Genomic DNA, 14,973 nt, shown 5'->3' with positions numbered 1-14,973 from the left:
ATATTCATTCTACTTTTTATACATGAAAAATAAACACATATTTTAAGGAAATATATTTATCTGCTGGGTATATGCTGTGATTTTAGTTAAAAAAGTTATTTTGTTTCCCAAAACAAGTATGGCAACTCTGAACAGCTCTGAATTTACCCTCTCTCGACGTCGCATTCGTGCTGATGTTAGTTGTAAGGTGTTTGTTAGTAGTGAGTCTCCACTGATTTTAGAGGTAGTAGCAGTCAAACGGCTCTCATATAAATCTTCTAAGGGTATTTCTTCAGATCCTTTAGGTCTTGGAGCAGCAAAAACTAGCATGTGACAACCACCACAAGCAACCTACAATACCAAAAAAAAGGTCTGCTTATTTCATTTGCAAGTATCAATACAAGGCTCTAATTTTCTTATAATCATCTCCAGAGACCTCGATTATAAGAAAAACATAACAAAAGTAAGAGATGTTAAATTGCTTCAAATTCAGCTCCTAGTGATGTTAGCAAGACAAAAGTACATAATTACAATTATTAATGACTAGGGATCTATGTTCATTTCTTCTTACTTAGATACAACATATTTGTATTGAACAGAACACAAGATAGGTCTACCAAATTATTGATACAGAAGAAAGCAAAGATATTTCCACTGATTTTAAAGGGATTGGAGCAAATTATTTTTATGCAAGTCAAATGTGGGCAATGCTGATAACTTCAGTGATATAAATCTAGATATTTTATCAGAAAATCTACAAAATGTAATGCGAAGTCCTACACCCTCCAATAGACAAAGTGTAGTTACATAAAGATCAGAGGTTTCACTTTCTAAAAAGTTGAAATCCCCTACCACTTCTGATAAAAATTCCTTAAACTCTTAAGTCCAATAAGCAAATAGAAGTGAGCCACAGACTTTTGTCCCAAATTTTGCTCAATCCTGAGTCTTGTTTTTGATGATGGCAATTCTGTGAAATTTATTTCTAAAACACCTCAGGAAAAAGATGAACACAATGCCCTTAAAAGAAAACAGTATTCCTCCTTTTTCATCCCATTTGGATTCAAAAAAGCAACTCCTCAAATTTTCTTAAGATTTAATAAATATCCCACTGTACAATTGTTAAAATTAAAAAGATGTCTTCAGAACAGATACTAGTTTCCCCCCTACCCTTCCCTGCCAACAAATACTTAATTTTACAGGCTGCTACCAGCTCTACAGCACAACACTACTGAATAAAATCCAAAAAAGCAATCTATATCTGTAGTGCAAGCCAAGTATATTCTAAGCTAAATGAGCAGTGTGATAAGTAAATATAATTTCCTTTTTCTTTCAATTAGTGTTGTCTACTAATTAAATGTTGTAGAAGAAAATACTTCTATAATGAGATTTCAAGTCTCGTTAATAACATTTCACAAAAATGTAAGCATTTTGATGTCTGAGAAACACAAACAAAAGTTTTACCAGAAGGACTGTGAACCTCAAGAAATTATAACACAGAGTGGGATCAAACTGATTTGTAAAATTCTCTTCTCCAAGTCCTAACTTGCCGTGTCGCCCATCTCCAAAAGTAAACATGAGGCCATTCTCTGTATACAGAAAAAAAAAAGATGTTATTAATAACAAAGATTCACTACAAAACCAGGACAAAGCCATTACAAAGTAACAGGCCATGCAAGTAAGGAGTATTTCTCTTCCAAAAGCAAAACCTGAAAAATTATTTTCAGATTTTCAACAGATGAATATGATCCAAAAATATACATATTTTCAGACAAAGTACTGTCAGAGATTAGAGTTAGTCTAGACAACTTTGGAAAAAAAAACCCGACAACAAAACACTAAGATTGAAACTGTATAGCAAAACAAAGGCTTCTAATCAAGAATCCTTGTTAGCAAGGCATGATTATGAGGTTACAATTCCCCAAGAGATACCGTGTACAGAACTACCTATGGCATGGCTGTGAATCAGAAATTCCTAATATCAGATCTGGCTTTATCACTAGCTCACTTAACCTTTAGAATGGGTAAGTATGCATACATCATCTTCTACTGCTCATTTTATAAAGAAAGCTTTTACAGTATAATAGAGAGCCACTGGAAGTGCAGTTCAGAATTTTTCACTTACATACCTGCAATTACAGCAGTATGATTTTCCCCACATGTAATGTTACATATTTTATGCCTCCTCAAGTGTTTCACAGACTTCGGTACTGAAGTTTCAAATGTAAAAGTACCATGTCCCAGCTGCCCATATTGTCCAAGCCCAAAAGTATATACATCTGTCTCTGAAAATGTACAGGCAAAGTTAACAACAAATATACTGATATGTACATTATAACCTGCTTTCTATTAGCCAAGTGAAAGTAAAATTACATCAGCATCAATAAGCAATGGTTTATCAATTAAAAAATGTACCAACTAATCAATTAATTTCTCAATTAAGAACAAAATAAAACAAAATAAAAAACAAGCAATGAAGCACTAAAATATATACAGAGAAGAATTTTGAATGGTTCAATATGCAATATATTTTCTAACTGCAAAATAATCCACTGATCACATGTAGACAAAATATTTATGTGAGTTTACATACTGCAATTAATTCAAGACCACAATGTTTACATATATGTGCATTTTCAAGTACAGCAGTCTCATCTTAATTTCTCGTTACCCGAACATACACTGTATGACCCTAAATTTAATAGACTAGGCCTCTTTAAACCAATAATAATCTGTGTGTAAGAAGAGACTAGAACAATAATAGAATAGGTTTCAGTATTCTGTTCAGCTACCAAATCAGCCCTGCATTAAATACAGAGCACACTATAATTATGTTATCTTGTGACAGCATAATCATCTTTCCACGTTTATATTTTGTCCATTTAATGGATTGTCTGTGCCAGGAAAAAGAATGGGAGCTTCTCCAAAGCAATAAAGATTCTTGGTGTGTCCGTCCCTGGCAGTCCATCACAACAGAGGAAGACTGTGAAGCTTGGAAATCTTGATGAGGTCATGCTTGAAAAGGGAAATTCAAAAACTCTTTTTTTTGGGAAAAAGGAGAAGTTTTCCTGGAATTTTATTCCCTGCCCCTTTTTCTTCTGCATGTAGGCAACAAAGGAAAAAGCTAGAGAAGCACTAATTAAAACTTGAAAAATTGTTATGAAAACCTGTGAAAGATTGAGAAGGACAAAAAATATTCTATGTCAAGCAAAAAGAACTGAGACTTGGGAGCAATATATCGTTACATCATTGTCATGAACATGGGGCATGCCTGCTCCTGCTGTGCAGGTGCCATCAGGTCAAAAACCTCACCACCTTCCAAAGCAAGAGAAGAATGGGAATCCACAGCTGAATGTGTGGAAATCAACTGAGAATCTTTGCTTTTTGAGCAAAAAAGCTCTTCAGGGAAACAAGGTCACTAGAAGAGCAAAGTAAGTTTCAGTGCCACAAAAGTAGTTTACACTGTGCAACCAAATTCTCAGAGCAGCCACAAACTGGAGAAATATTAGAAATAAACTATGTTACGACCAGATTCCACAATACTACCATAGTACACTTAATAATTTAGATTGAACTTTCCAATTTCAAAAGAACCATGCTCAAATACTGTAACAGTACATACGGAAATGTTCTTTCTAGGAAAGGGTTTGCCCTTTCTGTCCCTTTTAAATTGTTCCATATTAAGATGTCATGAATTCACACCATAAAAAAAAAACTCCAATGGTCTCACACTTTTTCCCATTGTAGATGAAAAATATTTAGTAAAGCTGTTTTTCTACTAAATGTAATAGTAAAGCTCCCTCTGCTGGAAATTTCAGTGCAAGAAAGCAACACCTCGGGATCTTTGAAAAGTAAAACAAGAAGTAAGAATTTTTCTGTAACATCTAGGGTTTCTGGATAGGAATCAAGAAACTACTCCTGAAAGGAGCTTTCTCTAAGCGAACTAAAGTCTCATCTTCATGTTCATAAATGGCTTTCTCAGGATGGCTTATTCCATAAATTCTACTTAAAAGTACTGCATTTGTTTTAACATTTCTTTGGAAACTGGCAGATCTTTTCATTTTCAAACTATATGGCTGTGTCTGATTAACATAATTCTTTTGAGCGAAGTCAAGAGTTTTTTCATATTATCTTTAATCCTAGCTTGAAACACACAATGCCTTTTTCATAAAACAAGTTAGATCTCTAAAGGCAGTTGTGTTTAGAGGGAGATGTTCTCAAATGGTAACTTTAAAAGTACAGGAAACTATTTTCTTTCCCCAATTTTTACTGACAATGAGGAGAATGGGCCAATCCAAACCCAGGTTAGCGCGCCTTTGTAAGAAGAACGATTTTTCCTACTGCCCTTATAGACCAGGAGCACCTAAATTTCATTCCTCCTACAATCCACTTGGAAGACAAAAACACTACACCTATCTTATATGATTCACTGCCCTGGTGTAGAAGTGAAGCCAAACCCCAGTAATAATCCCATTTAGAAGAAATGAGGTATTTCCTCCAATCTGCCACTTATAAGCACATAGAAAGAGAAATGTATGGCAAAGCAACCTCATAGACTAGTGATAAAATGACAGAGGTGAATTTCATCATTCTGAGCTTGAATTTAACTACAGCATGAATCCAGAAGGAGATACCACCTCACTGTCACCTTCTTCTTACTGCCCTCAGTCCCAGTAAGGATACAGTTGGATGAAACAAATGAAACGCACTGCCAGCATAATGGGTAGGTTTTGCTCTCCCATTCTCTCTCTCCAGTCCTCACTTACACTATCTCTGCTGTGGTGAGCCAGCTCAGCTCAGTAAGCCAGGTTTGGAGGGGGGGTGTGTCGCTGATATAGATTCCTGTGGAATGGTCAAGGCAGCACCAGAGGGGTACAAGGGGAAAGACATACGGCCACAGCAGCAGGGGGGAAGCAGCACTGCCTCCAGGACATCAGTGAATCACAAGGAAGGTTCAGCTGTATTAGCAGCACCCAGAAGAAACAGAACACAAGTCCTGTCTTGGCCTCGAGGAAGCAACTGCTGCCTCCACAGCAGCAGCCCATGAGAAGGGCCTTGAAGGATGAATCACAGAATCACAGAATGGCAAGGGTGGAAGGGACCTTGGGAGATCATGCAGTCCAACCCCCCTGCTAAAGCAGGCTCACCCAGAGCAGGTTGCACAGGACATTGTCCAGGCAGGCTTTGAATATTTCCAGAGAAGGAGACTCCACAGCCCCTCTGGGCAGCCTGTTCCAGTGCTCTGTCACCCTCAAAGAAGTTCTTCCTCATATACAACTGAAACCTCTTATGTTTCAGTTTGTGCCCATTGCCCCTTGTCCTGTCGCTGGGCACCACTGAGAAGAGTCTGTCTCCGTCCTCATGATGTCCACCCTTGAGATACTTGTACATGTTGATGAGATCCCCTCTCAGTCTTCTCTTCTTCAGGCTAAACAAGCCCAACTCTCTCAGCCTTTCCTCACAGAGGAGATGCTCCAGTCCCCTCATCATCTTTGTTGCATCCTCTGGACTCTCTCTAGAAGTTCCTCATCTTTCTTGAACTGGGGAGCCCAGAACTGCACACAGTGCTCCAGGTAGGGTCTCACCATGGCAGAGTAGAGGGGGAGGATACCCTCCCTCGACGTGCTGGCCACACTCCTCTTAATGTGCCCCAGGCTGCCATTGGCCTTCTTGGCAAGAAGGGCATGCTGCTGGCTCATGGTGAGTGGACGTATCAGCCACTCCTCCCAGTTTTGTGTCATCAGTGAACTTGCTGAGGGTACACTCTGTCCCCTCATCCAGGTCACTGATGAATAAATTGAACAAGACTGGGCCAAGTACCGAGCCCTGGGGAAGAGAAGCAGTTTCAGAGCTTGCACAGAAGCCAATAGCTTTGCCGTTCCAAGTGACATCCAGCACTTGAGTGCTGGGACTGCTGCTCCTTTACTTCCTACATCTTCTTTTTTGGAAGAACAGGGATATTTCCCTGTAACTGTGTATCTTCCACCTTTGCAGGCACCTTCTGGAGTACATAACATGTACCATGACCATTGTCACTATAAATAAAATAGTCCTAAACAAAAATCTGTATAGTTTTCAGATTTTTTTTTTTAAACATGTGCTATTTGCTGAAAGAACTGAGTGAGCTCCAAGAGTGTCTTTAAGATTCATGCATTCCTTTAAGGCTACAGAGAAAGTTAAAAGTCCGTGGAAGAAAACCAGAAACAGACAGGTATGCTTATATCTCTCCACATAGATTCATGTCCCTTGAACATTTATTATTATTATTATTATTACTAGTACTACTAGTACTACTATTATGCCAATGGGCTATTGACTCTTAAAATAGCTTTATTTTTAAACAGCTTATGCTGAAGAATGTTACTGGAAAAATCAGCTGTGGACACAATACTCAGTTTTACGAGAGCTAGTAATTGGATTTGGAGATTTCAGTATTAATAGTATACAGACTTAAGAATAGTTTGAAAAATCTAGATAATCCTATACGGTTTGAACAGCCAGTTCTGTCATGAAAAGGTAGAGCTTTTTCATCCTTTTCATTCTCTGTCAAAAGGGTATCTTGACTTCCTTTTCTTTTTAAAAGACCTTGAGAAAGAAGATGAGAAATCCAACATTTTACATACTAACACATTAATGTGCTGCATTGTTATGCCAAACGGTCTATTCTCGAAGGAGTGCTTCACTTTTTCCTTTGAAGAGGTATCTTTGCTTTCCCTCCCTCCAGAGAATAAAAGGAGGTAATATCTCTTTTATAGAGAGGATTATTCCCAGAGGATCTGACATCATCTGAAAAAATGGAAGATATTAAGGCCACTCCCAATCATCTGTTTCTTCAATTTCTAGATTCACAAGTTATAATTATTCTACTTTTTAAAAAGCTTTACTGAAAAAGTACTCAAACTGGGATTGTTGCACTCTCATATTTCTTTGAAAGTGATGATAGCAACAGCTTTCATTTTCAGTAGCAAGCATTTGCAAGCACTGTAGGTAGTGGATGCATTTATTTTAGTCTCTGAGAGAAATTACCTGGGATGAGGATAAGATCTTGAACAGGCTGATAGACTGTCATGAAAGGAATAGGTTTGTGCTGCTACAGTGAGAGAAAGCTTTTGCATGACGGAATTTTTAACTGTGATTCTGTTTATTCTCTAGAACAGCTGCAAATGTTAAAGGCAGAAGTAACAATAAGACTTGTAAAGAAGATGGTTTCCAATACCATATTCAACATTTCTAAAACCTTGAACCTTTAAAAAGTCTTTTTCCAAATCATCACTCTCAACAGTTTAATTTTTTGATCTCTGGAAATAAAATTGAGTTTTCCATTTTGGAGTTTCAGAGAAAAACAAAGGAATTATTTTAATATATACTTTCTACCATTTACTCCGATACTTGCTGGAGAGATTCCAGACAGTAGTTTGATTTAATAACCCAGATAACAGTGGTTCTTACCAGACAAAATTGCCAATAGAATAGATAAGACAGTCATAAAAAAGAAATCAAATTAAGTGCTTTGGAATGGACTAATTATGTATGAGAGTCAGGAAGAAACTTGCCTCGTATTCAGTAAAATAACTGGATTATGCTTTCTTCTAATTTGATAAACCCTACATAGAACTGATGACAAGAAATGAGCCAAGATGTGCAACAGTTTCTCCACATGGCATTTTCTCCTATCCTATTCCTATGTTAAATGAGATAGATGAAACAGGGGAATATACAATAGTCAGACACTCACTTCTTATTTTTTAAGACTGAAAAACCAGAAAGACCCTGAAAAGATGAAAAATGCATCTATATATATTGTGTTACTAAAGCCAAGCAGCAGCCATTTTCATAGAAGATGGTACATGAAATCCAGAATTTCTTGAAAATTATACTACTTTCTTAATTTAGGAAAATGAGCTTAAAAGAGGTATAAGTGTTTCTGCTCCTCTTTAAAGACAAAACCCTCATCAGAATTCTCAATTTGTAGTCACACCACTTCATTTCAAGATGCCATATAAACTTCAGTACTGATTTCTAGTGCAAAGACAATATTACATGTACACTACACTCACTTTTTAAATTATTGCAGTGTCCAAATCTATCACTTTTCCCAATTTTTTCCCCAAATTTTGTTTTGAGTCAGAAAAACTTCTGTATGTCAACATTCCTGACAAAGTATCTTTCACTTGAGACAGTATTTCCATTATCCTCTACTCTTTTGTTCAAAGTGTCTTAGGCAGAAGTTCATAGCTGTTGCATATTTAATAATAGCTGAATCACATTAAAAACATCTGTCTGACCTTTCACTTTTATCACAAGAACTATTAATCTTTAGGCAAGTATATTTTATTGGAGGGTACTGTTTTCCTCTTCTCTTGACTCAGCTGGATCTTCTGGCACTCAACACTTTGATCATTGACTTCCAACTAAGCCAACACTGACTTTCTTATTTGCTTTCTACTACAAAATCTATTTCCATAGGCAATCTTACACACTAAGATACTGACTTACTGTGGTGTTTTCTTCACTGTATTTGTTTTTTGGTTTTTATATTTTGCCTCTCTGTTCTAGCTCTTGTATAGATTTCACTATAACACTGATGACATCCAGGTCTACATATTCCTACTAAATCTCTGTAACAGTCATTTGTTATAATGAAATTTTATCACATGAAATACCATTAAAAGAAAATATCTATTGGTTGGCCTCAGATTTATGGTTAAAAATATGATCAATAATGATAATCAAATTCTTTCTGCAGAACTTCACTTTATAACCCATAAAATAATACTATGATTTATACATTTGCTGGCCCCAAATTTATAGTAATTTTTTTCCTAATAATGATAATCTGATTTCACATAAAGAAATTTATTTTATGACACAGAATACTGCTAGGGTAAGACTGTATCTTGGTGGAAGAAGAGACACAAAGGCACTGAAATGTAGACAAGTGTTTGCAGTATTTCCTGGATTGGCTACTGTTATTTCCTCTTCAACATTTTCCCAAAGGAGTTTTAACCCATCCAGAATCTTGCAGCTTGGCTCATCATTACACATAACCTTTCCCAGCACATAACTTCCACCTTTACTCTCTCTAGTGGCTTGCAGTACAATACCACATCATATTACTTATAATTTCAGTTAGATTTTCAATTTATACTTAAGAAATTTTGGTTACATAACCTTGAAGGCATTCCACCAGACTGACAAGAGATGACTTTAGCATTTTTAAAATACAGATTTAAGGACTGATATCTATACATCCTACTTGGTTTTATAGTTTTTCCATTTTGGTAGGAGATGAATTACAGGCATATTATACACCTGTGGAATTCATTATAAGCCAAAGCTGATATTTTTTAAATCATCTGTGGGCAAAGTCAAACTCCCCTTTCCTGCTTCTGCACTGCTATAGTTCAGGATAGAAATAAAGAGCTAGCAATGCTTTGCATATATCTCTTTGAAAAGCTAATTTACCATTGTTACACAACTATTTAATAGTACAGTAATATACACCACATTTCATCTTCCAAGTATAAACTGTAAACTGGTATGTAACAGTTGTATTTGCTGATTTTTATAACTTGTATGATATGCTGAATGTCTGTATCTGTACTAGTTTTATATGTATGCTAAAGATTCTGCTCAAAGTCACAGGCAAATTCTGTATCACAACAAGAGATATCTAATCCATTTAGGCATCCAGAAGATTGTGCATCTCCACCACTATTAACAGACATCTACTTGAAAAGTGAATTTCTAAATATTCAGGATCATTTAAATTTACTACAGAATGGAAGCTTTCCTCTAAAGCTTCCCCCCTCACACCAATACTACTTTCAAGCTCCTCAGAGGAAAGAAACATCAATCATCCATGTTGAACTAGGAGGTGCTGGCTTCTTACAATTCCAGTAAGAAAGGCACTCAGACTCTGTAAAGAATCTCTTATAATGCTATTTATTGGAGCTAAGACTATAAAGAAAAAGAAGATAGTATCAATAATCTCATATCCCTTCAGACACTGAGAATCCTGAGCTATGTGGAGTAGAACAGGCCTCCAACCAGGCACAGCATGCTACGCAGATCCCATCTGTGGAAGGTTACCCCATTTTGGTCATTTGAGCTCTTATAGGATTTCTTATAAGCAAAACAACTCTATTCATCATTTACACTGTCAAATAAAAAGGACATTCACATGGGAAATTGCTGCTGGAGTTTTAGATAAAGGCAAGGACATGCAGGTGGTGTAGCCACTGGTACCAAGCAGGAGCCCCCTGTAAGCTGAAGTCTATCCCTCAGCACAGGCCTGAATATCAAACTACACGCACAGCACAGCACAGGCCTGCACTTCGGTTAACTTTCCTATTACAAGGATTTCTGCCTCCTTGACATACCATGGTCTTCCAGTTAGGATCACTACAGCACCCTACATTTCAGTGGGATGTAAATTCTTTAAAGTAAATTTAGTTTACCAATTAAGTTATAGGGCTGTAAAACCAGCCAGTTAAATTGCATACCTGTCAGCACCACTGTGTGCTCTCCGCCACAAGCAACCTTATTAACCTTTTCCATAATTCCCAGTACAGGCTGTGGGACTCTATTGTTCTTCAGCTGTTCAGGCAATAATCCCAGTTTCCCATTCTCAGGTTCTCCAAAAGTATAGAGCTCACCATCTCCTGTGAAGGCACAGAACAGAGCAGGTTTTCCAGCACGGCTTCAGAAGCAAGGATGGCTTGTCAAGACATTACAGGATAATTGAACGTATTTGTATAATGTCCAAACAGCTGTGCAAAGCAGTCTGCTTTGATGGGACAAGAAGGGGCTAAATTTTAGTCGTGTCCCCCCCCCCCGCAAGATGAGAACCGCAATATTTAGCCCGCAAGAATCCAGCCAAGGGAAAACCAAAACCATATACATTCTGCTTCTGAGAGGTTATAATTCCCTCTGTAATCAAAAACCATATACATCCTGCTTCTGAGAGGTTATAATTCCCTCTGTAATCAGTATTTATGTCAACTGAAGTTGCTTGTAAAAATCTCAGTTAAAACAGAAAATAATTTTGAATGGAATTTTGATAGAAAATACACACTTTCTTCTTGTAAGATATAGAGAAAAAAAAGAAAAAAGCAGAGTAAATGACATTAAACTGTGTGTGGTCTGGACAGCAAGAAAGGAGCTAAATGTTCAACAGGAATATGGCAGTGGTTCCATACTCCACCAGAATTAAGTCCAAAAAATACACTGAGAAGTCTTTACAGATGTCTTCCTATAACTTGTTTCAGATCTGCTACATAATCATACAAGAAGACCCTTCTCATTCACCCAGACTTTTTAAGAATCCAGTTCAAAAACTATTCAATCCCAAATTTGGGTAATTAATTTTACTTTCAAGTTTACTTTGTTTTATCTTTTCCAATCACTCCCTTTGCTCTTCCACTGCTATGTAAATCTGAATTACCATTCAAGACAGCATTCTACATATCGTACCATGGTTAAAAACAGAACATGTAAAACATACTTTCCATCGCTATATTTACAATTTATCTACGTTTATCTCCATCTTTTACATTTACCTATACTTTACATTTTTCTACATCTTTTTTTTTTTTTACAATTTATCTACATCTACATTTATGATTTTCTGTGCTAAGGGGCTCCCAACTATTCTAATAGGTCAGAGTGAGGTTTAGGTAGAAAACATTTCCTTACTGCCAGGAAAGGTCCAAGTCAATAGCTGAGTCTTCTCCGCTCCTGAAAAAGATTATCTGTGGACCAGTGTCCTTGTAGCAAATTGGGGCCCACAATCTGAATTTGAAATTACTTACCAAAAAATCATCATACACTATTATGTAAGAAAAAGGGTTTTAATCCCAGTTAGATATAACAAAGCACAAGGATAAACAGAACTCTCACATGGAGCTAGTCCAAGATAAAGAAATGTTTAAACTAGTGTAGGAGCTGCCCGCTAAAGGAAATTCAGAGAGATAGCTACAGTTACGTAATCAACATAATTACAAACCCCAGGCGTATACTCCATCATTACAGCTCAGTCATCAGAATCACCCATCTACAGTATTTTTGGAAACCTGCAGATTGGTACTTCAGAACAAAATGTACTTTTATTTTCAGAGGGATACATTCAGTGTTTTCAGAGGGATACATTCAGTGTTCACAAATATATAGCATTTAGAGGCATTACTATTGCATGATGCACAAGTATCTGAGAGATTCTTATCCAAAAGTGATGAATTCCTTGCCAACGTGGAAGTTTGGTTAATCTTAGAAATGCTGGTCCTTCCCCACAGACAATGAAACCAGATGAGCTCAAAGAAACTTTCAAAGTTGAAGCCTTATTTAGGTGTTCAGAACTGACCATTAAAGAAGTCCATCCCTCTCTCCATTGAACATAGGCAGAGCATAAGGAAACAAGCTTATTACCAGTATTCTGTAAGTCTTTGTGAATATTCCTCCATTTGCATAGCTGCTACACTTGTTGCATTTTCCTTGCACTTTGTCAGCCACAACTTAAAATTTGGGACTTTAAGGACCACAAAAATTACCAAAAAAATAAGCCTACCCAGAAATAGGAAATATGGAAGACCTAAAAGCAAACCTATGAATAAAAATGTAAATTAGAAACAAATGAAGCTACATATGCATTCTAGAAAGCAAAGGAGATTAGTCAAGTTGTTAAAAACAAGTTAATAAAAATTGAAGGATGCAATTCAAAATGAACTGAAGTTTATTAAAACTTGGGCATACCAAGCCAAGATGGGAATTTTATCTTTTTGAATTTTTAATTCTGATGATGAGAAAATCAAAACTGGTGTCAGTAAGAAATGTGTCATTTTTATTGAATATTCCTGAGATTCAGTCTGGCAATACACCCATTTAAAATTTCCTTTTGCATGAACAAAAACTGAGCGAGAATTTCAGATTGCAAAACCACATCTTCATTTTGTATAATTATGGGACAACTAGTTAGGAACATATTTTCATTTAAGTCATCTCGTGAATGCAATAGATAAACTAGATGCTAAATGTTTTTCCTGGAAAACACTTTTGCTAGAGAGATATATATTATTTTTTTCTTTGTGGCACTCGGCTCTTGATCACTTTGTGCTAAAGAGTGACTACAGCAGTGGGTGCATAGAACAGAGCAGCATAGACTGCTTTTACCAGGACCCTCCATCAGAAGGGCTTTGATTCATTCTGAAAATCCTTAAACTACTATATCTTTTAATAAAGCAGTGCTTCTCCTCCCATCCTCTCAGAGGAAGTAATTCTGGAGCAGTCATGCTGATCTGTGATGTATGTTACCTTTAGTATCGACAGTCCACAAAAAGCAAGAAACGATTGTCTAAATTATCATCTCTTTTCTTCAATGAAAGCCCAAGGACAGGTTTTCAAAGAATTGTAACTATAGGGAGAATATGAAGTATATCTCTTATTTTATGGTAAAATTCATTCAGGACAAAAAAAAAAAGAGGTTATGCATTTTTTATGATACCTCAGATTTAAAATAATTTAAATGCATAAATATATCAATTAACTTAAAAATTCTGAAAAAATGTATGACATACTCAAAGATCAAAAACTGTAAAAAAGACTTTTTTCATAAAAGCCAAATTCCTGCTTTAGAATAGAAAATGGGTCCTAAGCCTCAACATAAAGTTGCAACCCAGCACTTCCACTGAAGATTTAGAACCTAACTTTGATGGCACAATATTTATTTGTAAAGCTTACAAGACCTAAGAAATTTAGCCTCTGCCTTAATCAAAGAAAGCCCAGACTATTTTATAGGGTTTCTATGTTTTCCAAGATCACTTCTGCCTCTCACAACAGCACAGATTCTTCAAGTACCATGCTCCTGGGCCTCTAAGGCTAGCAACTGGACTTACTATCTTTACTGAATGCTCTAATTGCACAGAGAGGCAACCCGGGAATGGCAGTAATACAGTCTTACTCAATGCCAACCTTCCTGCAGGGTTTCACGGGGCTCAGGCTATTAAGAGTAGCCACCTACAGTCTATTCACAGAGCTGCATTCTTTTAAGCAACAGCAGCTGTATTCCCCAACTATCATCATCAGAGGTGTAACCCCATCCTCCCAAATGTCCTTATTTTTCCTACCATTCTGACATTTTCTTTCCTGTACACACAAACTACACCAATAATATTATAACGCTTAATCTACCTGCATGTATCTGTGCAGAAATACCTTTGTTGCATTCCTCTACACTTCGTTTCTAAGAGGTGTTTTGCAGTCATTTCAATCTGTCTGTGTTTTTTAAGAAACAGCAAATGATCTCAGGTGCACAGAAGTATATTTCATTTGATTTCTAAATGATGGACTGTTTAGGCTTTTCTGCTCAGTTTGATTTTCTGTTTCAATTCTGATCTTTATTCTCATACCTACGTGCAGAAATACTCTCAACAGGCTGAGACTTTGCAGTTATTTGCAGCAGCAGCAATTTTCTATTCTAAAACAGCAGCCCAATTAACAACAACAAAAAAATCAACTGCAATGTGAGGCTTTCTATACCAAAACATTCCATTGACAAAAAAAGATTTTGTTAGGGGTTCTAAGTGAAAAGAAACAAAAAAACCCAACAACAAAAAAACCACTATTTTTTGGAAGGTAAGTATTGTTTTAGTACTCTTGGATCTGCCATGTATTTCTAGAAACTAGCTGATAAAACCCCAAAAGCACTTGGGAGTTAGCTACTTATGCCATTCTCTTTGAGGAGACCAGCAATTCTTTTTAAAAACTACTGCACTGCAAATATTAATCCAATCACAACCTAATTAATAGGATTAGAGATTCAAATGGCCAAGCTTCCACTGACTTCCCAAACTAATCAAGTTTATTACATTTTTTCAACTTAATAATACAGCTAGCAAAGATAAACCCATTTATTAAAGCAATTTTTGAATACATTACACATCCCTTTAAGGCAAATAGTAGTCTAAAAACTAGGAAGAATAGCAATCAAGCATAAAAAGAATC

The 14,973-nt window shown here is 36.5% G+C and overlaps 1 protein-coding gene across 2 annotated transcripts in view; it reads right to left on the bottom strand.

Moving 5' to 3' along the window:
- RPGR (retinitis pigmentosa GTPase regulator) overlaps positions 1 to 14,973 on the bottom strand; it is a 57,568-nt gene that overhangs the window by 25,855 nt on the left and 16,740 nt on the right. For both annotated transcript variants that reach the window (XM_035901775.1, XM_035901779.1), the window contains 4 exons: positions 10,482 to 10,640; positions 2,106 to 2,261; positions 1,441 to 1,565; positions 148 to 330 (listed from right to left, as the gene is read on the bottom strand). In XM_035901775.1, the coding sequence (XP_035757668.1) occupies positions 148 to 330; positions 1,441 to 1,565; positions 2,106 to 2,261; positions 10,482 to 10,640 (623 nt within the window). The remainder of the gene's footprint in view (positions 1 to 147; positions 331 to 1,440; positions 1,566 to 2,105; positions 2,262 to 10,481; positions 10,641 to 14,973) is intronic.

The sequence above is a fragment of the Egretta garzetta genome, unplaced genomic scaffold (assembly GCF_000687185.1).
Source record: "Egretta garzetta isolate BGI_Z169 unplaced genomic scaffold, ASM68718v1 scaffold70, whole genome shotgun sequence".
Lineage (NCBI taxonomy): Eukaryota > Metazoa > Chordata > Aves > Pelecaniformes > Ardeidae > Egretta > Egretta garzetta.
This window is presented reverse-complemented; position numbering and strand designations above follow the sequence as displayed.